Source organism: Argiope bruennichi, chromosome 7 (genome assembly GCF_947563725.1).
Source record: "Argiope bruennichi chromosome 7, qqArgBrue1.1, whole genome shotgun sequence".
Taxonomy (NCBI): Eukaryota; Metazoa; Arthropoda; class Arachnida; order Araneae; family Araneidae; genus Argiope; species Argiope bruennichi.
In genome coordinates, this window is record NC_079157.1 from 35,943,931 (window position 1) to 35,969,682 (window position 25,752).

The following is a 25,752-nucleotide window of genomic DNA, read 5'->3' on the forward strand; positions in this document are numbered from 1 at the left end:
GAGTAGACTACTCCAAATTGACTTAAAATATTCATCACGGACAGTTTTAGTTGTATTAACGTCCCGTTTGAAGCAACACTAGGGCTATTTTGGGAAGGACCTCGTCATTTTGAACCGCGGTCAGATGACGAGGACGACACCTGAGCTAGCATCTTCTCTCTACACCGCACCATACCAGCGGGAGTACATTTGGTCAGGACGGATTTAACGTGCAACAGACCCCCTCCCCTTATACGACGGTTCTTCGGTGGAATCAGGCCTCGAACCTGCAACCCTCCGGTTCCGAAGCCGGGACCTTACCACCAGGCCACCGCCGCCTCTTCATCACAGACAGACAGCGAATTTAGGTATTTTGCGACCTAAGGCAATGCACATTGTGGTATTTTCTTTTAATAAATTAGTCAATTTAGTTTATATTTCAATGTAGTTTGAACCTAATATCATGTTAATTATTTTTTAGATTTTTTTTTATTTATTTAGCTTTGAGAAAATGTATATATTTTTATTTTTAGGGTCCCCATGTTTCTTCTGTATATATGAATTTTTTAATATTATTTCAAAAATTTATTTCATTTTAATTAATTATATTTTCACCTCAAAGCTTCCTCGCCTAATCTCTAATAAAGGTGTTATCCCCTTCCCCGTGAATAAAAACTCTGATTAAAAGGCTGTGAGTGTAACGAGTGCTCAAATTTTTATTTTTAGAGTCCCTCAAAAGAGCGTTTTGCGTTATGTAGAATAAGAAAGGAAAATATGTATCGTTTTGGCCACTGTTTTGCAGAGTAACTAAAATAAAAGTTCAACATAAACATAAAACTACAATTTTAGGAAAGAATCGCATATCAAATTTCACTTAACTAATCAGCTGCGTTGTTGAATTGTTACATTAGCTTGAATAAAAATATAACCACTTGACAATTGGTCAACCCTTTGATTCATTTGACTCAATTTGATGCAGGCCTACTTTTTAGACATTAAAATAGAGAACCGAATTCTATCCATTTAACTTCTATTTAGAAGTTATCGTGTACACTTGCATTTTAACCCTTTCTAGGGCCTTGGGAAGTATGCTTCCCACCAAATTTATCAATCTTTGTATGAAATTATGTAGGTTGGCATAAGTTCTCACACATTTTTTTAGAAAGACAGAAACTTAGATGCTTTAGTTCTTTATCTCACACAAAATGATGTGCTTTGGTTTGTCACTTAATTATTAATTAACCAAATTAATTAATTATTCAAATTAAATTTATCTAATAAGCTAAATGGATCCCTTTTCTTATTCTAATTTCAAGCCTAAAAATATATTAACATAATATGACTAGAAAAAAACTGCCCTTTTAAGGGTTAACAGACCAACTTCTCTTTCCTGAATTCTTTTAAATTTTGACTAGAACCCACAAATTTAGTATTAAAACTACATACCAAATTTCATGGCACTAGTTAAATGCGTTATCGAGGTATTGTTCTCATTAGTAGACATACATAATTTCAAAAATTTGTTTTTCCAATTCAAGGAAGTTTGAAAGTGGAGATTCAAATTTATTGAGAGTTAAAATACACTTTCTTTGTATGTAGAAAAAAAAAGCACGATTTTCTAATTGTGGTAGAGTTAAAAACAGCCTCGGTTGAGAAGGATTCGAAAAATCAAGATTTAGCTCTCCTCCCCTTACGAAAATATTAGCAGGAAAATAAAAGTAAGTCAAAAGAAATAATCTTTTACGCAGATTTTTTTAAACATTTTTTTCTTCACTTTCTCCGATACTATAATCGACAAAAAAATTCGAACTCGAGATTTTAAGGAATCTGCACATTTTAAACCACCCTGGGTTCGAAAAAGAAATTTTTGGAAAATCTCTGTCTGTAATAAAGATAATCCAAAACCGATTTGAACTAGACAGATGACCAAATTTAGTATACGGTCTTTACCCTAATTTATAGATTTTTGTCAAATTTGAGCAAGATCCGTTTAGAGAAAGTCTGTCTTTCCGTCCGTTCGAATATAAATTAGCACAATAACTAAAAAACAAAAAGAAAAAGATAAATAAAATTCAGTACACACATTTAACATTTATACTGTAACACCTATCAAATTTCGAGCCATATTAAATATGGGGTTGATCGTCTATCGGCCTGTTCTTTCAGAAACATGTAAAATACAATCACTCAAATAATCACAATATCGTAATAAATATATCAAATTTGATATGTGATTTTGTGACAGCAAGTATAGCTCTACCAAACTTTTGTTTCAATTATTTGGGGAAAAAAGGGTCTAAAGCATCAATTTGATTTCCACATATTATTAATCACATGCCAGAGATTAATTGCTAAAAAACTCTAAAAGGATTACGCGATAGATTCTATATAAATGCTACACTCACGCCAAAGGTTAATATTTCGTAACTATTATACGCCAGTGCTATATAAAGAATTCTCTGGTATAACACATGCGATAAACGTTTTGGGAGACCATTTCCACTTCTTATAGAAGTAAAATAACTCAGCCTGTTATAATGTCGATGACAAAAAATTATGTATTTATTCATTCGAATTGGTCGGAAATTAAAATGGAAATAGAAATAAATATAACTGTATTTCTCTCTTTGTATTTTACTATGCAATTTTACGGAACAAGTTTTTGCAAGCACAATGAACAAGTTATTGTATAAAACAAAATTACTATCAGCTCTTCCTTTTTTTTTCATTCAGCATTTATGTTTAGAAAAATATCTGACTAATGTTTATTCTTATTCTTGTATCAGACACTTCTTTCATGCCCATGCTTGCAAACCGATATTTTCAAGTGTCTTACACTTATCGAATCCATTGTTGCAAGAATATTGCTCGGATTGTGGAAAGAGCGAAGAATGAATCATCGACTGTTTTATTGTGCGCATGCGTGTGGCGAGGCGAAAGAGTGGTTTTTCCTTATTTAAGTTGATGTTGTGTTTTTTTCTGTCAGTTCATTGCATGAACGTGACATTCGCGTGAGGTGAATCTTTTAAAAAAAGATATATAATAAAAAAACAATTTTTAGTTGGGATAATTTTTTAGAATAACTATTAATGGAAGGAAATTTCTGCAGTGATAGATTTTGGGTAAGTTGTTTTATACTATAGTTTAAAGTTACAGTATAAAGTTGTTTTATACTGTACTTATAATAAAGCTATGTGTGTATGTGTGTGTGTGTGTGTGTGTGTGTGTGTGTGTGTGTGTGTGTGTGTGTGTGTGTGTGTGTGTGTCTTAGCGGTCTACAGACTACACCGTTTGACCTACAGCTACCAAATTTGTCACCTTGGAAGTCGGAAATATGTACATCAGAACGATTTTTTAAAAATGTTTAATTAGAATTTTAATTATTTAAAAATTAAGCGAAATTTCGGCTTTTTCGCTATAACTTCTAAAAATATTATCACAAAAAAGTTCTTTACATAAGTTAAAGTTCAAAAAATTATCTTTTTAATGAAACCAATGTTTTAACCTATATATTAGTTTCCTTTTTTAATAAATTTTTGAAAAAAAAATATTTTAACCATCTTTTTCAACAGTTTATTTCTCACAAAATAAAAATAAAATTTAACCTGCACCTTAACGTTACGCGTGCATAGGGAAAAATTAGCTTTTATCAACGAGCTGCTATCACATTGATAAAAACTCAAACAAACAAACAAAAAATAATAATAAGTTGAATATCACTGCAAATCTAGAAAAGTGTGTTGGGAATAAATCAAAATTATCCTTCCATTTTTATCGTCAGCCTCTGCTGGGTGTAAATTTTCCGAATCCATCTAATTGGATGCAGTCGCACAAGAGTAAACATCTAGTATGCTAATAAGATGACTCTAATTAGCATATCATTGAAGAAGGTGCAGTTTTTTTTGTTTGTTTATTGCCTCAGATATATAAGACGGTAATTTTGGAGTTGCCAGTTAGTTGTGTTGTAAGTGTACAAATAGATGTGTGTTCTTCGATAAGAATGTTTTTCTTTTCTTATCTTTCGTTTTGGTTATGAGATTTTAACGCGTTTAAATAAATATTCAAATTATCCTATAAACGTCATTGTGTGGATCTCTTTCTTGATAGATAGATAGATAGATGTAAGTTATCAATTTAAGCCAAATTTATCTCAAGAAAGTGTAATTTACAGCACGAGTCCATATAAAATGAAATAAATAAAAAATATATAATATTTTCTAAAAAATAAATGCGAGACAATGTTTTCTATGGTCTTTTACAATATCTACATTAGTAATTCAATAAATCAGCTTTACTTAAGGCAAACATGGTTTAATATATATTCTTTCAATTCAGGACCAATTTACAAACTTTTAATAATAGAAATACACGTGTTAAAACGGTCTAAATGAAGTAAATAATTATATTTTATGTAACTTGAGTCAATAAATGCTCTAATAATTTACGAATGTTTAGTTTTTATCTATATCCTCTGCTCTGTGAATCATATTTGACAAAATATTCAGGGCCGCGGTGGCCTGGTGGTAAGGTCTCGGCTCTTCAGCCGTAGGGTTTCAGGTTCGAGACCCGATTCCCCCGAAGAACTGTCGTGTAAGGGGGTCTGTTGCACGTTAAATCCGTCAAGGCCAAACGTCCTCCCGCTGTTGTGGCGTGGTGTGGAGAGGGGGGTGCCAGCTCTGGTGTCGTCCTCGTCATCTGACCTTGGTTCAAAATTACGAGGTCCGTCCCAAAATAGCCCTAGTGTTGTTTAAAACGGGACGTTAATATAACTAACTAACTTGACAAAATATTCTTGAGATATCGATATTTGAAATCAAAACTTTCACTCCAATCAACTAAATCATTCACTAAAACTGACTATTTATGGGAATTTAAATATCACTATTCAATAAAAACAATTGTCTCAAAGATGATACCCCAATCAGCATCCAAGGTTTCTCAAGAGTGATTAACCTGAGATAGTGATTGTTCTAAGCTATTCTATTCAAAGCCTCATAAATTTATCGGATTTGATAAAAGAAGATAGAAACGTTCATTTATTTATTTAAAAGTGAAATGTCAGGAAAATTTCGCGGAATATGATTCCTTAGAACGAAAGGACAGTATAAAATTTGGACTTCAAAATTTTTGAAGCATATTTATAGACAGAAATAAAATAAAATATTGTTATTTACGTTAAATAAATCCTTTTGAAAGTAAAACTAAAAACTGAATTTCATGATGAATCCAGGAAATTTTTGTTGAATGATTCTTGAGATATTACATAAATTCTGAAAATTATTTAGACTTAAAAACTTAAATGCTGCTTTTTTTAAAAATGCTAAAAAAAAAAAAAAAAAAAATGCTTGGTTTTAGTAAAAAAAAAAAAGTTTTTTTAAAAATATTAATTGCAGTTTAATCATTTCCATTTTAATTTAAAGTAAAAATTTTACTGGTTTCTGACAGAAGATTAGAGATATACACAGGACATTATAGTTTAGGAATTTTATCGATATAATTGAATTATATAACTATTAAAATTTGAAGCTTAAATATATTTTTATGAAGAAGACATTAAAAGACAAAGTATTTAATTTAAAATTTTAACGAACAATAAGATTGGAGAACCGGCTGGTCGTCAAAGTAGGCTAGTCTCGAATAAAACAAATTTATGAATATTCCATAATGAATACATAATACATACTTGCATATATGTACAAAGAGAATGATTCATGCATAGAAAAGTGAATGCTCTCAAAGCAAAAAAAAAAAAAAAAAAAAAATCTTTAACATTTTTATTTGTTAGTAGTTGCTTTTGGCGACTAGTTGGTTCGTTGAGAGTTATGTGTGGTGGTAACATTATAAGCCAGATAACAACTTCCGGAGAAGAGAGTACTCTTTTGTCTAGTGGTTATGTTACTCGGCTACGAACCCTAACGTTGCGAGTTCGAACCTCAACCTGCACATTGGTGACCCTGGATCTGAACAACCACATCCTTCATTCAGCTGTCGTGGCTCCATCTACCGGCAGCAACCACTCACACACGTTCGCCGTCGCCCGCCATAACACTTGGCGCGATATCAACGTTCGTCGCTCGCCATAACGCTTGGCGCGATAATCACGTTCGTCGCTCGCCATAACGCTTGGCGCGATAATCACGTTCGTCGCTCGCCATAACTCTACCGACTCACTGGTGGGAGACTATTGTGGTGGTAACATTATAAGCCAGATAACAACTTCCGGAGAAGAGAGTACTCTTTTGTCTAGTGGTTATGTTACTCGACTATGAACCCTAACGTTGCGAGTTCGAACCTCAACCTGCACATATGCTTGCAGAAAATTTCAGTTAAATATTCCATGTAATTTTATCTTAACAGTTTCATCCACAAAATATTTGTAAACTTCAAATTGTATTGCTCGTTCTATTCTAGACTATTTTAGAAGTCTTAAACAATACTATATTACACTTATTATTTTACAAGTTTTGTTCATTATACTAAGTATTTTTCTAATTTTCTATCTATATCTTCATGCATTCAATCATATCACAAAGAAAGCAATATTTTAAAACTAGATTTTAAAGATTATTTTATTCTGAATTAAACCTTATTTGTTCCTACAAAAAGTTCCCAAAATTTTGTTAAAATCTACCTTAAATAGGAACCTGGTCAGCTTGGAAAAAAAGAAGTCGAATCTTCATATCTTGATTATCAAAAAAAAGGGGGAAAAGGCCAGAATGAAATATTAATAAGAAAGCGATTACAAATTAAGCGCGAACAAAAAAAGCAATTACAGTTTCAATTCAACAACGAAATATATTGTAAAATATGCTTAAAATATTTTCAAAAAATATATTCAATATTTAAAAAATTATACAGCGAAAAATATCGGTATCAGTAAAAAGATAACTTTTATTAATTTTATAATGGCATAAAAATCATTTCGTGCTTTAAAATTTTCGTAAGCTATCGCGGAAAAGCATCAATTTACCGATTTTTTAATTAATTAAAATTTTAATTTAAAAAAATGCATTCTCATACTTCCAGCTTCCAAATTATACATAAGCCAAATTTGATAGTTCTGGAGCAAACATTCTGCCTATAGAGCGCCAACGTACACACAGATACATACACACATGTGATCTTTTTTTTTCGTGGTTTATTGGCTGCCTCGTTATTATTGGAATTGTCAAAATTTAAGAAATATTTGTCCAACTATATTGGCATCACTAAAAAAAATTTTTTTTTTTTTTTAATGATACCTAGTTATATGATCAGTTCAGTAGAGAGACAACAAACAGAGAACACATTTATTATTACTAGAGATAACTTTTATTTAATTTGACTTGTTTCATATTTGTAAATACGAAATTTTGCAATCGATTTATCGTTCATTGTCTGATGAGTGATAAATCTTCATTCACTCATTGTTTGATATAAGAATGTTGATATTTTCAGCAGTTCCAATGGTAGTACACTAATTTAATATCTTCGAATCGTAATTATCAGTTAATCAATTACTTTAACCAAATTTCGATTTCACACTAATTTAGCCCCCTAATAGTGTACAGGAAAAAATTTTCGATTTTTTTCCATAATATTTATAGTAATAACTTATGAATCGTAGAATAAAAAAGTTAAATAAAAAAACTGCTTTTTATGTTTTAATAAAAGGGTATTTAAAAAAACAATTACATTTAATTTATTGATTATCATGTGAGAACAAGATGTTGCTTTAGTTTGAGATTTTTGAAGCCACAAAATGCACAGGCAGAAAGCTGCTGATTTATCGCTTTTGAGGCATCAGTTTTTCGCGTTTAGGGTTATTAGTAAATGACATTTCCTATCTAGCGACTTCTCGCCGACAAAAAGTTACAACTTAGTGTGAATGTCCGCTATATACCCGATTCTCCTATCTGGCCAATAAAGGTCAGGGTTGTAAGAAGTTATAGCTTGAAGACGCACAGAGAAGAAATTGGGAATGAACGCGAAACAGCGAATATGATAATGTTGCCGTATATGATAAATGCTGCAGGTATCAGAAATTTTATATATATAATTATTTTATAATTTTCAATTTTTCTAGCTGGCAAAAAGTTTTGGAGCTCGAACGATTTTGAGATTTAAAAAATAAGCATCGCTTTTCTAAATATCGACGCCTGCGTAATCTTATAGTCACGTGATGGCTAAAAACTGGTTTTTTACGAAAAAAAATTCTGACCTCGAGAAAAAAATTTTAGAACTCTTTTTATTTTGAGATGGCAAAAACCATCGTTTTTCTAAATGCTGGTGATTGTGAAATATGAGTCATGTGAGAAAATGACGTTTTTCTGTCGGATTCATACCACGTGACTTAAAAAATAATGTTCTCACATGATAACTTGAAATGTGCGACAGCAGATTTCCGTTTATTTTAAATATTTGGTTTACTATTAATTTACAAGCATACAAGCTGAAGTTTAATTACAAGCTGAAGCATAATTTGTATCGTAATTTCATTCATTTAAATTAAAGTCCAAACAATTTTGTTGCTGCATCAAATTTTTCACTCATATGCCTTTCCACAACAACATATAAATTCTTGAAGCAATAATATATTCAGAATTTCTGCTTTCTTTTATTATTTTTTGGAATACGCACCTTTTAATACATACCATATTCTAATGCCTTTTTATCAATAATAGATTTCAATACTGCACAATGTATTTTTTATGGTAGATTCTTAATATTATAAATGTTTCTAACATAAAACGTAATTACCTATTAACGAATAAAAGAATGAAACTAAATTTTGCTGATTATTTTTTTTATCACATTCAATATTTCTACTATCCGCTTGCTTCAAGATACGAACCCGACATTTTTCTTATAGTAACTTAACCACTAAACTAGCGAGATCTTCGGCAGTTATAGCTTCATATCGAGCCAAACACACCAACTTATGGTAATAGCATGGTTGGTTCTACATGAAAAATTGTGCATTTCCACATCTAATCATCCATTGTCTTTTTTAATTTTTTTTTTTTTTTTTGTAATTTTGAAAGTTTAATTTGAAGTCAAAAAGGAAGTGATTTTCCGCTCGCAGTTAAGACTTGATATTGACATAAAGTGCGAAAGTTAAATGTATAAGTAACTATAGCTGGTACCGAGAAGGAATAATTTTGGAAATGTCGTTTGAAATTTAAAATAGCTGTCTTGTTTAATTAGGAATGATAGAAAAAATGATATTTATTTTCTTATCGACAATCCGCATATTCGTCTTCTGATTCGCGTGATCAGGTAGCATATAAGCGTTGCCTTTCGATTATTGCCGCATGTTGATCCAGAGATTCTGTAGCACGCGAATTTGCGATTCGTAGATGATCTGCTTCATTGCCCTCTTGTCATTCCTCGTTTGTTTGAGAAGGTCTGTGCAGGTTGAGGTTCGACCTTGCAACGTTAGGGTTCATAGCCGAGTAACATAACCACTACACAAGTGTGTACACTCATCTCCGGAAGTTGTTATCTGGCTTATAATGTTACCACCACAATAGTCCCCCACCAGTGAGTCGGTAGAGTTTATCGCGCCAGTTATGGCGAGCGACGAACGTGATTATCGCGCTAGGCGTTATGGCGAGCGACGAACGTTGTAATCGCGCCAAGTGTTATGGCGGGCGACGGCGAGCGTGTGTGAGTGGTTGCTGCCGGTAGATGGAGCCACGACAGCTGAATGAAGGATGCGGTTGTTCAGAACCAGGGTCACCAATGTGCAGGTTGAGGTTTGATCTTGCAACGTTAGGGTTCATAGCCGAGTAACATAACCACTAGACGAAAGTGTACACTCCTCTCCGGAAGTTGTTATCTGGCTTATGATGTTACTACCACAGGTCGAATTGTCTTATTTCTACGTGCTGCGTTGGTAGATTTATTAAGTGACGAACGTTTGGGGACATATTTTTTGTCGCAGTAATCAACACGATATACGCTTGTATAACCGAACTACCGTTTGTCGATTCACTGGATAAACAGAAAAATTACTGTTTACACTGGAAAATTTCCATTATATATAACTTAACTTGATCGGCATTGATAATAATAATTCTATTTTGTACGTGTGAGATAAACTTTGAATAATATGTGCGGTTTGACACAGAAAAAATATTGTGCATTCTAAATGACAATATCCTGTGTTACTATTCATGAATTAGAAGAAAATAATTAGTGTCTGCATTAAATATTTTCGATTTTATTTCACTCACATTGATTAGCAAAGATAATAATAATTTTATTTTGTTTGATAATGTGCGATTAACTCTGAATGGCATGTGCCGTTTGCCATTTACTGTTTGTCTTTTGTCAACTTTAAAATATAACCTTCGCGCAAGTGCAAGCAATAAAATGGCAAAGTTTCATTGGAATCGGTTGAACGGTACGGCTGAGCATAAAATACGAAGAAACAAAAATTAATTTTTATGCATTAGATTGTTTTTAAAAATAAGAGACATTAACTATTGTTCATTCAGATTCAAAAACCCTCAGCTCTTTTGCGCATGCGTCAGGATGTACTTATTTACTAAATAGAACGAGGCGAAAGATGAAAAGAGGAGATGTTTACATTCTGATTCCCTTTAAAATACCATAGAGCAATTTGTATTCACAGTGAGGGGTCTAAACACTAAATTATGATGAACAAATAAAAGATTCCTTTTCTCAAAATTTCATTATTGTTACTTTTTTTAAGAAAAAGTGAATTATTTTTTATTTGTTATGGAATTTTTTTGATAACCTTTTAAAATTAACAACGTTAGGTAATCTCGATCACAGTTAATGATATTTTTTTGTGTCATTCCTGATTTTTTTTTTCCTTTTAAATTGCTCATATAAGTAATCAAAATGCAATTTTGAGTTAAAATGAAATAGAAAGGACACGACGCTCACAAACATGTGGGGGAAAAAATGAGCAAAAAATACTGAATGGGGCAGAAATCAAGTTCAAAGAACGACGAAGAATTCAGGAAATGCGTGTGGTGGTAACATTATAAGCCAGTTAACAACTTCCGGAGAAGAGTGTACACTTTTGTCTTGCGGCTTTGTTACTCGGCTACGAACCCTAACGTTGCGAGTTCGAACCTCAACCCGCACATGCGCTCAGCTTTCTGTATCACACCGGCACCTCCGATAAATAGATTTTATCTATCCCAGGTGCCAATCTCACTCCTTATCGAAATAAAATCGTAGAAGTTTAATTAAGTTTAGTTATAATAACGTCTCGTTTTAAAGCAACACTAGGGCTATTTTGGAGCTGACCTCGTAATTTTGAACCGCGGTCAAATGACGAGGACAACACCTGAGCTGGCACTCCCTCTCCAAACTTCCATACCACATGGTAGTCTTGGAATGCTAAACTAACAGTAATTTATAATCGTTCCGAAATCTGTTGCGCGTGTGTGTATGTATTTTGACGCTCTACAAGTCAGAATGTTTAACCAACAGTTACCAAAAATGCATACTTTGCAGGTAGGGAATGAGCACCTCGGAACGTTTTTTTTTTAAATTTTTTTTATTGGAAGTTTACTTAAATGAAAATTAAGCAAAATTTTGACATTTTTTTCGCGATAACTTCCCAAAATATTACAGCACAAAAAGAATTTTTGCATCATCTTAAAGTTCAAAAAATTATCTTTTTAATGATACCGATATGTTATCCTATTGATAAAGTTTCTATTGTCAAGGAATTAAAAGAAAATATTTTAGCTATATTTTTTAACAATTTATTTCGCGCAAAATAATAAATAAAATTTAATCTGCATGAGCACGTTACGCGTGCATTTGAAAAAAAATTCGCCTTTATCAGTATATTGCCATCACATTAACAAAAGCGCAAATTAAAAAATAAGTTAAATATTATTGCAAATTAAACATAGAAAAGTATAATTTTCAGCACGTGTCTATATCAAAAGCACTGAATATGATACGATATTTTCAAAAAAACAAATGCAAGAAAAAGTTTTCTATGATCTTTTATGCTATTTATATTATTCATTCAATGAATCCATTTTATTTAAGGCAAACACGGTCCAAAATACGCAGAATATCCACTTTTATCACGGCCCAATAGCTCAATGAAAACTGATTGACTTTTTCTGATAACATTTGGTGTAATTTTAAATTATTATTATTATTTCTTTAACACAATATGCGTTATATTTCTGAAATTATTATTGATATTTAATGAACTGTTCAAGAAATACTTTAAATAAAAATTAATTTAATGCTGTCACTATAACGTACTTTTATTCTCTTGAGAATGTCTGTTGTGCTTTTGTACACAGACCTTTTCTGGCATGTGTATAAGAAAATAAATGAAAAATTGATTTAAAAATTTTATCTTTGCAAGCAAATAAAAAAAATAACGCAATTTTTAAGTAATAAACAAATAAATGTGTTTTTTGAAAACAGTATTTAATTCTAATCAATGAATAAGAACAATTTTGCAGAATTATTAATTTTTCTGACGAATTACATAACCTGATAGCAGAGCCGAGGAGAAGAAAAATGAACCAATGGAAAAAACGATATCGAAACTTTTTTTCACGCGCGCATTTTGTTTACATTGTTTCATGCTGAAAGTTTGACCTGTGTATTTGGCATGACCCAAAAAAGTTAACAGCAAATTTTGAAAAAAAAAAAAAAAAAAAAAAAACTTTGCAGTTGCAGCGTGCGTGTAGATTCTCTAGAAAATGCCAAATAAAAACTATACAATGTTTTCACCAGTGTGGTTTTTGATTAAAGTAAAAAGAAAGAAACCGCGATTTGAGTTAAAGTGTTTTTAATAGAATTCTCTAGCGAATATCATCAGAATTGTTTATGAAATTTATCCATATAAACATTATTTTTGAAGGAATGTCAAAAAAAAAAAATTTTTTTTTTTGGAGAATTTTTATTCTTTTTTAAATGAGATCAGTGGGAATGTAGTTTAACTTTGCCGTAAATAAAATGAAAATAATACTACTCCGTTTGAATGTATAAATTGTGTTTGGGCTTGAGTTTTACTCTAAAGAATAAATGTATTGAAATATTTTTGTTTACTTCATAAAATATTTGAAGAAATTGCACTGTATATAATAAAATTAAGTGAGAATATAATTGTGTAATTATATAATTATAATTTAAAAATAAAGCAAGTCTATATTTTATCATAATACTTATGTCTTTTAGTTTTGAATATAATATAAATTATCATAATAATTGTCTTTTATTTAGTCCTACATAAATTTTGCATATTTTTTATTTTAATGCAAAAGTGTTTTGCCTTAATATATATATATATAAAATTAACACTTCAATGAAATTTTTAAAAAAATAAGAAGAAGAAAATGAATCAGTATTATTTTGTGAAATGTAGTTTAAGCTAAATTCAACGAATATTATTTTTTCCCTTAATTTGAATAATGATGTGTTTTTCCATGTTTGCACTTTAAGATCTTAAGCAATATTTACAATATGAGTTTCACATGGGGAATTTTTCTATGTATTTGCTGTGTGATCTGCTGCTCAATTCATTTGAAATGCCACAGATTGTAATTTCATTTGGTAAATATTCAATGTGTAATTTTTTTACTATATCATATTAGTTTTATTACATCTCTATTCATGTTATTATATCAGAAGTGTAATTTATTCTCTAACATGATGAACAAAATTTATTTCCTGTTATAATTAATTTTACAATTCTGTTACCTATTTGTTGCAATTAAAAAGAATTTCCCAAAACTCATTTTTTAAATCAAAGCTTGATTATTTAATCAAGAAAGTGAAGAAAGAGTCTTTTTCAAGTTGATTTAATCAAATGGCTGGCCAACTTTATTCATAACAATATAGAAAGATTTCCATTGTTAATAATTTTCTATTTTAAATGCCAAATCCTTTAATGAAAGTTTAATATTATATAAAAAAGTAGTTTAGTTATTATTATTATTATTATTCATTTTATATATGAATCTCATGTGATATTCTTTTTATTCAAATTCATATACATTTTTTTCTGTAAAGAAATATATTTTTTCCCCAGGATTTGAATCAAACATGGTATAATCAGGTTCCAGAATTCTCAACATGCTTTGAAGACATCATACTTGTTGCATTGCCTTGTTTGTCATATTTTATAATTCTCTTAATTAATTTATTACTACTGCCAAGGCCTGTTAGTTCAAATCTGCTACCATGGACTTGGCTGAATGTAACAAAAATAGTAAGTTGTTACAAATTTATGTTTGATTGGAATATCTGAGATTAAGAATATATATATATGTGTGTGTGTGTGTATGTAAAAGATAAATTTATATGTAATATTTTTATTTATTTTGGAATAGATTTTAATTTTGTAGTTTGTTTGTAAATATTGCTGTTAATCTATCTTTGAAAAATTGACTGATTATTTAATTATTTCAATTAATAATTATTTAATTATTTCAATTAATAAAGTATCAAAAATCAATTTGTGAGTAAAAAAAATCTTTGCACTTAATTTAAAATCATTATATGATAGAAATCATGCTAGATTTATTTATAATTATCAAAAATTTTCTATTAAAGAAACAGAAACAAATAATACAATATATTTAAAAAAAGTAAAGAAATTTTTATTATTTTTTATTAACAAATAAAATATTTGTAGCAAAATAAATCAAAAATAATTTTTTAAAGACCTTTAGCACTTTTCAATTGTTTTACATTTTTGCTATTAAATGTTTTTCAACCAATTTATGATATTTCATCTAAAATTTTATTGGTTGTTTCTTTATATATGGTATAAATGCTTACCAAGAGGAAATTTTTATAAGCACTATATATTTATAAGTACTATATCAATAAAAGATTAATACTTCACTAATTCTTTTTAACTGGTTTTTCTCCTCTCTAATCAATTGTTAATCATTTTACTACTTTTTAATATTCAGTAACCCATACATGATAGGTAGGTTGATTCTTAATAGTTGAATTCCACGAGGTTCAAAAAAGGCCATAGATATGTTCTGGTACTTGTTTATTAACAGCATTGTCAAACTTTAGTACTAATCACATGCCATTAACCAATATTAGTTTTGAAAAAGCCTGCTAGCATGCAATCTTTGGTGGCTTCTTTTTTTTCTTTGTGATTAATCACTGGCAAACAGTTAATACACAAATACATATCTTCCAATTATTTGAAATGAGGGGAAAAAACCTTTTTGGTTTCTTCATTTAAAATCTCTATTACAAGACTTTTCTGCTTTCCTAGTTGTTTTCAGCTTATAGTACATATACCATACAATACTGCACAAAATGGCATTATTTTTGATAGTACATATTTTTTACAAAATCTTTAAATGAATGAAAAATTCCAACCCTCTTTTGGTATTTTGTTTTGATTTTTGTTATATACATATAATTCTGATCTATGTTTCCTCTCTTAATATTAGCATATTTGTAAATGCATAAAATAATGAAAAAATAAATAATGAATAAAGTTACGAAACAATAAATAGTGCATAAAGTTATGATAATGAATAAAGTAATGAAAAAATATGCAAATTTTTATAAAGATACTAAAATAAAATAAATCATTAACATGTTGATTTAAGTTAAAAAATATGTTGAAATGGGAAGCTAATTAACCAATTATTAAAAGAGGGACCTCATAATGTGTGTTTTTTTAGACTTTTTAATACTTAAACATATCACTATTTAATACTCCCCCATTTCTATGTCATTGACTGATTTGATACAAAAGTGCATAGTGAAAAAAATAACAGCTATACTGATTATCTATTGATTGTAACTGCATAAACTCTTTAAATGAATTGTACTTCTTTAAAATTATTATGAGAAAAATGGTAACTTTGGTTTGTTATTAATTAAAAATAAATATGATAAATACTTGTAATTTGTTAGCAACTTACGTGAAAATGAATGAAGTGGATGAAAACATATCTGATTGTTAGGCTGTACATATTGGAAGCTGATCATAATTAAATAAGCTTTACTGTCACATTAATCTACATCAATAATGAGTCCTAATTTTTTTTTATCATATAATGTTATCTAGTATTTTCTAAAATGTATGAATGTAATATTTCATTAAGATATAATTTTTCAATGGTAAATATAATTGAAATATATAAATAGTTTTTTTATTGCAAACATTCCATTTAGGATGCATTGATTCTATGGTTGAGAGATTTTAAAAAAAATATAAACACATTCTTTTTAATTGTCATTTTGGTGGCACATAGTTTCAAATGATTGAAAACCCCAACTATAGTTTAAAATCTAAAGACTGAACAGTAAAATAATGATTTCTTAGAAAGGAATAGACTCTATTAAATAGCCGGTCTAAATATTTGTTAAGGTATAATACATTTTTGTCTTCTTTTGTCATGTTTATTACCTTAAGCATAATAAATACAAAACAAAAAAAAAGATATATATCAAAAGTGAAACATATTAATGCATCACTTACACCAAATGGCAGTTTCCAATTAGGCAGCTCTCTAAAGCTACATCCAAAAAGGAGTCACAAACCAGTTGATTTAAAAATATTTGTCTAGTTTCAAATAAATTTATTTAAAATACAAATCTTTTAATTATAAAATATTAGAGCCACAGAATTGTATATATTGGTTTATAAATATCATTAATTAAAGTATAAGTGATTACTTTTTTATATTATATGGGAATATAAATTTTACATTAATTGATTATGTTATATTTACAAGTTTAAGAGATTTTGTAAAATAATAATTTATAATGTTAAATTTGTTTCAAAATTGCTATTTCTATATAATTTTTAAAAATACTTATATTTGTAAGTAAGGGAATCATTAATTAATAATTATCTTTTATTACATACTTTATTACTGAATTTTATTACTTTAGTTATTTTTTTTTTCATTATGCACATATTAAAAAAAGTAATAAATGAAAACATACATATTTTCATAAAGTTTACTGAAATAAAATTGTTGACGTGTTGATTAAATTTAAAATATTTCAAAATAGTGAAACTAAATTGACCAGTTTTAAAAAAGAGAGGTTTCATGATGTGCATTTCTTAAGACCCTAAAATGCCGAAACATATCAGTGCTTACACCTTTTTTTTCTACCATTAATTTGAAACAAAATTGCATAATAAGGAAATTACTGTTTTTTTCTGTCTCATAAAAAAGATGCTAACAATTACATTTCAGCTTATCATTATTGCAAACTATTCATTTATCTTTAAAAAAAATTTTTTTTAACTGATATTAATTAAAAATTTTGAAATTTATCCACTGCAAATTTTTACACTCAAGTACAATCAAATAATTATTACAGTATATTTTATTTCATCATCAAGTATGGAATCAGATATTCATTCTTCTTTTTTCTTACACCATATACTTTTTGATATTGAAAATATAATCTAAATGTTCTGTTTTCCCTTCAGATACTTTCATTTTGTTTATGTATTATGAGCTGTATTTGGTGTGGTATTACCATTTATGACATTTATACTGATCAGGATATGCCTTATTCTTCATTATTATCTTCATCTTCCAAAGTTGCCATATTTGTGAGTATTATCTTTATATATATATATATATATAACACCTTTTCTTACTTCATTTTTGTATTCTAAATTTTGAAAAGAAAATTATACTAGATTTTTTTTTTCGCAGTTTCTTATAATATTGGTGATGCTGAAGCATAGGTCTTGTGGAATTACAACATCAATAGCACTGTCCACATTTTGGTTAATTTTTTCATTTTGTTCCATAATTTTGTATAGATCAGCATTTTTGACATACTTCATTCTTGTAAGTAATTTACTTTTAATTGAATATTATGTTTGAAATTTTGCAGTGTAGTTTCTTTTTAATGCCAGCTTTATCTAAAACTTATCATAAGTTTTTTTTGTCTAAGCCAGTGAAATGCTTTGATTCTCTAAGTAGCTTCATAAGAATTTTTTTTCTAGTCTTATTGTACAGTTTCAAAACAAATAATATATTTACTGAAATATTCCCAAATTAGGATTTTAGTCCTGTAAGTAATTGACTTCTGGAAATGTTAGAGAAAAAAAATGTGTTTTTAATTTTTAAGTAGCTTGATTACACAAATATAAATAATTTTATTTCATGATAAAATATGTTTTATTTTCTGATAAGGTTTTATATTCAATTTCTATAGAAATTTGAGGTAGTCAGTAAAAATTAATGATTATAAGTATTCATTTGCAGTTATTATTTTGAAGATTTTATTCATTCTGAAGATATTGACTGGCATTCTGAAGATATTGATTTTTGTAATAATATTTTATTTATCCATACATTTACATCCATTGTATGCATTTATAATTTTTTTGCATGTTGCAGAAATCAAAAGATGCTTCAGGGGTCATTTTTATTTTAAACCTGCTGTTTTATCCTATAATTTTTATTCAGCTGATTCTGTCAGTTTTTACTGATAGAAAAAGATTCTCTGCTCTTCAGGTAAGTTGCCCGTATGTTTTAATTATCTTACCGATAACTTTAATATCTACAAAAATTCTTAAGCTTATAGATGAGACTCCCTTTCTTAGTTAATGTATTTAAGATTGTGAAGGCATTATTGAATTTGTGTACTATATTGTTTTTTGAACAAAAAACATATATAAAGTATATTATGGATTAATATTTTAAGAAATTTTTAAGTCTAAAATGTCGGAATGCCAACATGAAAAGACACTTAATGAAAATTTATTCTCTGTTTCAGGTTTATGTTTAATTTATTGCCAACTTTTAATTACAGTTATATTTCAAAACTGACCCATTTATAAACTGCTTTGCACATCTTTCTCTCTCTCTCTGTATATATATATATATATATATATATATATATATATATATATATATATATATATATAAAACTCTAATTTCAATTCTAATTAATTTCCAAAGTTTTATTTTAATTTAGCACATATTAACTTCCTTCTAAAACATTCTCTTATTTCCTGATCCCATTACACCTTTTCTATTTAATTAATACAACAGAAAGCTCTGTAAAAATGCTTTCGTCAGCGGTTCCTACTCTCTGCGTGAAGGGATAAAAAATTACTGACCTAAACAAATTCTTTTAAAAGATACCTATAATTCCCTTATCAAAATTTGACACATGTAGGAAATCCCTACCAAAATCTCACAGTATATATTCAAATTGATAAAATTTTTATTAGTTTTTCCTCATTTTGCTCTGTGTCGTTCTGTGTTAATATGTTCGTTGCTTATGCTTGTACATAAATCATGCCTCCCGGGATGAAATAAAATGTAGTTAAAAATTCAGAGTGTCTTCCCTGTCTTTGGCCACGATTGTGCTTCAAAAATTATGGTTACATATATATATTATGATAATTACTTTTCCATTCTCTAAGCATTTTATTTTAAATACATTCTTTTGATTTTTTTTTCAGGAAGCTAATATCATGGATGAAGTATCATTTCTCTCATACATTACATTCTTATGGTTTATTAAGTAAGTATAATCAAGCACATTCAATGCATGTTTGTTTTTATTAATTTTTCAAACTGTATCCTTTTTACTACATTGTGTAAAATTGTACAAGTTTATAATTAATTGAGAAGAAAACAGCCTATCTAAAATTTTAGAGCTTTTCATAAATCTATTCCTTACTTCAAGGTGCATTTAATTTAATGATATTGTTATTTATGTTTATTAAAAAAAATCAGAAAAAAATAGTTGACGGTATTCTTCATTTTGTTTCCTCTGATTTCCACACTTTAGTATGTCACATATAATGTGTGATCAATAAATGTTTGTGTTTTTGTTTGTTTCAAACGGAATGTCTTTTTTTTTTTTTTTGACATAATGAAATAATCTTTTAAAATATCCTCTGAGATTTTGTTTAAATACCGGTTTGTGACAATTATCCTTTCATTTCATAATTTTACAGACTTAATAAATTGCTTTTCTCAGGTAATATTCTGCATAATATCTGATAAAAAAAAATGTTAAGATTATTTTTAAAATCTTATATCTTTTGTACTATTGGCCATTTTATAGCCTTATTTCTTTAATGTTATTTTTTCCAATTTTCCAGAATTTTAAGTCTGTTCCAAAGAGAAATTATGCTTTTAGTGTCTTTATATGCTAAAACTGTTTGAATATGTAGATCATTGTCTCCTATCTTATGTAAAATTTTACCCATACTCTTGTCAGATTTCGAATATCCCAATAAAACTTCCCTATTTGATTTGTTACCAATTAATTCTTCTCTTTTATTTTCCAATATTTTTGACAGAAAATGCTGAGGTGTTTTGAGACGTTTTGAAAAATATCCAGATAGATATTGCAGAAAATATTTGAGAAATATCTCATAATAAAAACGTTCATATTCGCACTTAAATCTTGGAAATACTGAGACTAGATCTATTTCCCAAAAATTAAAACGAATCCTGTGTAGAAGATACAAAATGGACGTAATATAGTTTTCATGTATTCGGTCAATTTTTGTTATTATCTACAACCCAAACTGCTGATTGTTCTACAAGATTAATGAAACATTATAATTATTGCTGCCAATTGGAAATACACAAAAACTTCCCATGGCAAATATTTTGTATCAAATATCCAAAGACAGTGGGAGTGGACTCTACAAACATTTTCACATACTGTCTTATAAAGGTGTTATGCCAGAAAACATTTTGGATGCTCTACTATACAACAGTTACAAAATATTAACTTTTGGCTTGAATTTAGCATTTTTACTGAATCTACCGTTCATCCTCTTCAAGTTATTTGAAGAGGATGAACGGTATGGCATTATCAATAGTATCCAAAATCGAATTTGTGTTTTGGTCACGTTTGTAGTGAAAAAGCTTATAAGCCAGTTAACAGCTACGCTACCCGATCAATTGCTTTTGTATCATGGTCGTGTTATTGGGCTGCGAACCACAAGGTCCCAGGTTCTGTCCTCGCTCATGCCAATCCGCCACATTGGTGACCTCGGACGATGTACCTTCTACCTTCGTACAGCTGTTGTGGCGAACCCACAGTAAACCAAAGTCGTCAGACTCACTTGGCGCAGCAACACAAAAAGACCGCAGCAACCCAAAGTCGTCAGATTCGCTTTGCGCAACAGCATTAGCAACCACTCACCCACACACGCTCGCCATAACGCTTGGCGCTACTCAAATGGGTACAGGCACATTAGACTCAACAGCTAATACATCACCACTCAACAGCTAATACATCACCACTCAACAACCATATCGTTCGTCCCACCTACGACTCACTGGGAGGGAGAGTCTGTAGTGAACAGCTTATAAGCCAGTTAACACCTACGTTACCCGAGCATTTGCTTTTGTATCATGGTCATGTTACTGGGCTACGAACCACAAGGTCCCAGGTTCTATCCTCGCTCATCACAATCACCACACGTTTTACTACACTTACTGAAATCCAAATTTGACACAAAACGACACTTGCAGTAACAAAATACCATAATTTGATATATTTAAGTCGCTGCGTTTTTGAATTATCTCATTTACATGTTTCTGAAAGTAAAGACCGACAGACAGTCAACCCTTAGTTGGTTATGGCTCAAAATTTGACAGGTGTCTACATACGTTAAATGTAGATGTTAAATTTGTGTACCGAATTTTATCCATCTAAAGCTCTTCGGTTTGTAATTATCGCATTCACTTTTAATCGAACAGCCGGACAGACGGACTTCCACTGAATAACCTTTACTCAAAATTTGATAGGAATATGAAAATTTGGTGTAAAGACCATATATCAAATTTGACCATCTTTGTCACAGATGGTCACAATAGACAGATGGACATTTTCTTAACAAGTCTTTTTCGGACTATGGAGGTCTGAATCGGGGAGATTCCTTAAAATATCGAGTTCGAATTTTTTGATGATTTTGTAGCGTGGTTCGCAGCCGAGTAACATCACCACAATACCAAAGCAATTGCTCGCTGTTGAGTAGTGATGTTTTAGCTGTTGAATCTAATGCGCCTGCACTCATTTGAGAAGCGCCAAGTGTTATGGCGAGCGTGTGTAGTTGCTGTTGTTGCGTCAAGTAAGTCTGACGACTTTGGGTTGCTGCGGCTTTTTTTTGTGCGTGTGTGTGTTGCTGCCTCAAGTGAGTCTGACGAATTTGTGTTGCTGCGTCAAGTGAATCTGACGACTTTAGTTTGCTGTGGGTAGATGGCGCCACAACAGCTGTACGAAGGTTTGAAGGATCATCATCGGAGGTCACCAATGTAGAGGAATGTGATGAGCGACGATAGAACCAGGGACCTTATGGTTTGCAGCCCAGTAACATGACCACAATACAAAAGCAATTGCTTGTGTAGCGAACTGTTAACTGGCTTGTAAGCTTTCACCACAATTTCTATACTTTCTCTATATTACATATATGAGAAACTAATAAAATCATAAATATTTTACTTTTCAAATAGCAACTTCTGCATTGCAGAATGAAATATGGTATTCTCAAGCAAATAAAAAGAACACAGAGCTATGAATAAAAAGAATTATTAATTTATTTTTATGTTTCATTAGAACTTGTTCTGCTTTTTAACGTTGTGAATTAATTTAACTACGTCTTCAATATGTACTCTATCAACAATAACAATTATTATAATTTCATTCTTATTCTTACAATATTTTAGAATGCAAAATTGGATATGTTGTTTGAAGGCAATGTAGAGCATTTAAAAGTCAAAAATTATTCTCTTTCAGATATATATATAAAGGGAGAAAAAAACTTTTGACAGTTGAAGATTTCTTCTTTTCAAGTACTTACTTAACAGCTAAAACTGTATACGCAAGCTTTGAAAAACACTGGAAATACTATTTGTGAGTATGCTTTCTTTCCCCCTCCCCCTTTATTATTATTACTTTTTATAGAAAGTTTAGTAGACAAATTCTTTTAATATATAATTTTTATTTCTTTTTTTGCCTTCCTACATGTGACTTTTCCAATTATATTTACTATGTGCCGTCTGAATTTTCTACAGAAAATACATACATACATTTTTTACTGAAACCAAGCAATTTTTTTAAATAAGAGTACTCAAAAAAGATTTGTTCGGCATTGAAGTCTTATGACATTATATGTAGAAAAATTTCCAGTATGTAATATCTCAAGAATTAATCAACTAAAATATCTCGGATTCTTAATATAATTCAGTTTTTAGTTTTAATTTCAAAAGAATTTAAATGATACGAATAACAATAATTTATTTTGTTCCGGTCTATAAATATGCCTCAAAAAATTATGAAGTTTAAATTTTATACAGTCCTTTGGTCATAAGGAATCATATTCTGCGAAATATTCTAACACTTCAATTTTTAAATAAATAAATGAACGTTTCTGTCTTCTGCTATCAAATCTGATCGATTTATGAAGTTTTGAATAGAATAGTTTCGAACAATCGATATTTTCATAATCTTAGGGCATCCAATCAGTGTTGAGAAACCCTGGGCGCCGATTGGGATATCATCTTTGAGTCGGTCGATGAAGTGGTCTAAAATCCCCAGTTTTTATTGAATTGTGATAATCAAATTTTAATAAATCAGTCAGTTTCAGTGACTCATTTACTTGATTGGAGTGCAACTCTTTTTTATTTAAAATATTAATGTCTCAAGAATATTTTGTTAAATATGATTCACAGATCTATGACTCTAGATAAAAGCTAAATATTCGTCTTTTATAAAAGCATTCATAGACTCAAGTTACATATAATATAATTATTTACTTCATTTAGACCATTTTAACACATGTAAAAATATTTTTATTAACAAACTATTAATGATGCAAATGTCACGGAACATTCACTTATATTTTTTTTATTCCTCCGTATTAGTAAACAAAATTTTAAGGATCTGCGGCATGACAAAAATTATATTTATCATATTAAATCAGTATTATTAAATGTGTAAACATTGTAACGTTTCCCCTTTTCCCTTACATAGTAATTGGTATTCCGATCAGTGTAAAGTCTTCCGTTTTCCTACACATAGTTTACAGACTTCCAGATGTGGATCCTTTTCGCTAAGAGAGTCATTGAGCCTGATCAATTGTTACTATATCCAAGTGTAGAAAAATAACTATGTAACCCGTCATTTCAAATAGATCCATCATGTTTTCAAAGAAGAGGAACGTCAAAACATCCAGATGCTAAGCTTTTTTCCCCTTATGAAGAGACTCCTCAAGTCATCAAGAAATGATCAAATACCAGCAACCGTTGTCATTAAGTGTCAAACCCAGGTGTACTTCAGCCGGTGTTAGTTGCGAATTGATTATAATTGATGTGTTCATGAGGCGTTCGGCTACAATTAAGGGTCCTTGACAGATGCTCTCTCCATAGAATTGAGACCGTTGAGGAAGCATTGCTGAGCAGCTACTGGGTGATAGGGAACTCAAGTTCACCAATTAGAAACCAATATATTGGATGAAAATAAAATGCGTTTTTTTTCCCCAGATAAAGGAGAGAAGGTCTTCGAAGGTGAGGTTGGAGAGAGATTTCGAAAGGTGGAAAAGTTGTTCCTGGTTATTTTTGAGAAGCTCCTTGATTCGGATTCTGGCGTCTGTGTTAGGGTCCACCAAATAGAGATCGGTGAATCTCTGAAGCGGTCCTAGAGTAGCCTTTTTGAGCTAACAGCCTGTTTGCGGTTTTTTGGTGCCTTATTCTCCGATTTGATCTAGGCACTATTTCGTGATTGAACTGTTATTTGATTTTTGTAAATAATATTAACCTAGATGAGGACAAGTTGTTCTTTGTAAATATTCAGAGTGTGGTGAAGAAACTCGGACAAAGTTATTACATCTTAGAATAGAAGTTAATTAATTTCGTATTTTCTTTTGACTTTTTTACAATGCCGTGCAAAGATCTTCTATTTTAGAATTGTTTAAGAAAGGAAAACGACAGTATGAAGTCTTTCGTTTGCTTAATGTGCCTCGGCAAACAGTGTCTGATGTAGTTTATCGTCTCAAAGAGCATAGCGATGATAGTCAAAGTCCAAGAAGTGAACGAAAACGTATGACGAACACTTTGAATAGTCGTAAGGTTATCAAAAAGCGAGTTCAATGAAATTCGAGGGTTTTCATGAGAAAGAACGTTCGTGAATTAGGAATAAGAACCTATCAGTACAAAGAATGACAAAAACAGAGCTTGGACCAAAGCCTTACAAGTTCCAAAAAGTTCAGCTTCCCACTGAAGAAAACAAACTTATGAGGTTCCAAAGACACCGAAAACTTTTGAAACCGACCGCAAATCAGTGCTGAGAGAGATTTCCTTTTACTAATGATAAGCTTTTTACCATCCAAAAGCTCATAACTCCTAGAACTATAGAATCTAGTCTGTAGACGCTCCAAGCATTTCAGCAATTGTTGAACATCGCAAAAATCTAATGTCGATGATGGTCTGCGAAGAATTTGCGCGAGTTGCAAAACATCTCTGGTTTTTACGGATGAGGGTGTTAAAATAAATCAAGAAGTGTACTAGCGGGGCATTCTAGAAGCTGTTATATTTCCTTAGTCCAAAACGCAATTCATCTATGTAAAGTGGAAGTTTCAACAAGACTCTGCACCAGCTTCCAAGACAAAAAAAAGACACAAGGTTGGTGCAAGGCGCATTTTTCGGACATGATATCATCTGGAGAATGGACACAATACTCGCCGAATCTCAATTCCATGGACTACAGTGTACAGTCTATTTTGGAGTTTAGAGCTCACACTAAACCATACAAACGTTTGGACTCTTTAAAGCATTAGCTTCGGCAGGA

The 25,752-nt window shown here is 30.3% G+C and overlaps 1 protein-coding gene across 1 annotated transcript in view; it reads left to right on the top strand.

Annotated features, from left to right (window-relative positions):
• The first annotated feature begins 2,984 nt into the window (after window positions 1-2,984).
• Window positions 2,985-25,752, top strand: part of LOC129974950 (multidrug resistance-associated protein 1-like) — a 91,245-nt gene continuing 68,477 nt past the window's right edge. Inside the window, exons 1-7 of the mRNA XM_056087768.1 lie at window positions 2,985-3,101; window positions 14,009-14,188; window positions 17,405-17,530; window positions 17,637-17,774; window positions 18,330-18,446; window positions 19,403-19,464; window positions 22,705-22,821. Coding sequence (XP_055943743.1) covers window positions 3,069-3,101; window positions 14,009-14,188; window positions 17,405-17,530; window positions 17,637-17,774; window positions 18,330-18,446; window positions 19,403-19,464; window positions 22,705-22,821 — 773 coding nt within the window. The 5' untranslated portion in view covers window positions 2,985-3,068. The remainder of the gene's footprint in view (window positions 3,102-14,008; window positions 14,189-17,404; window positions 17,531-17,636; window positions 17,775-18,329; window positions 18,447-19,402; window positions 19,465-22,704; window positions 22,822-25,752) is intronic.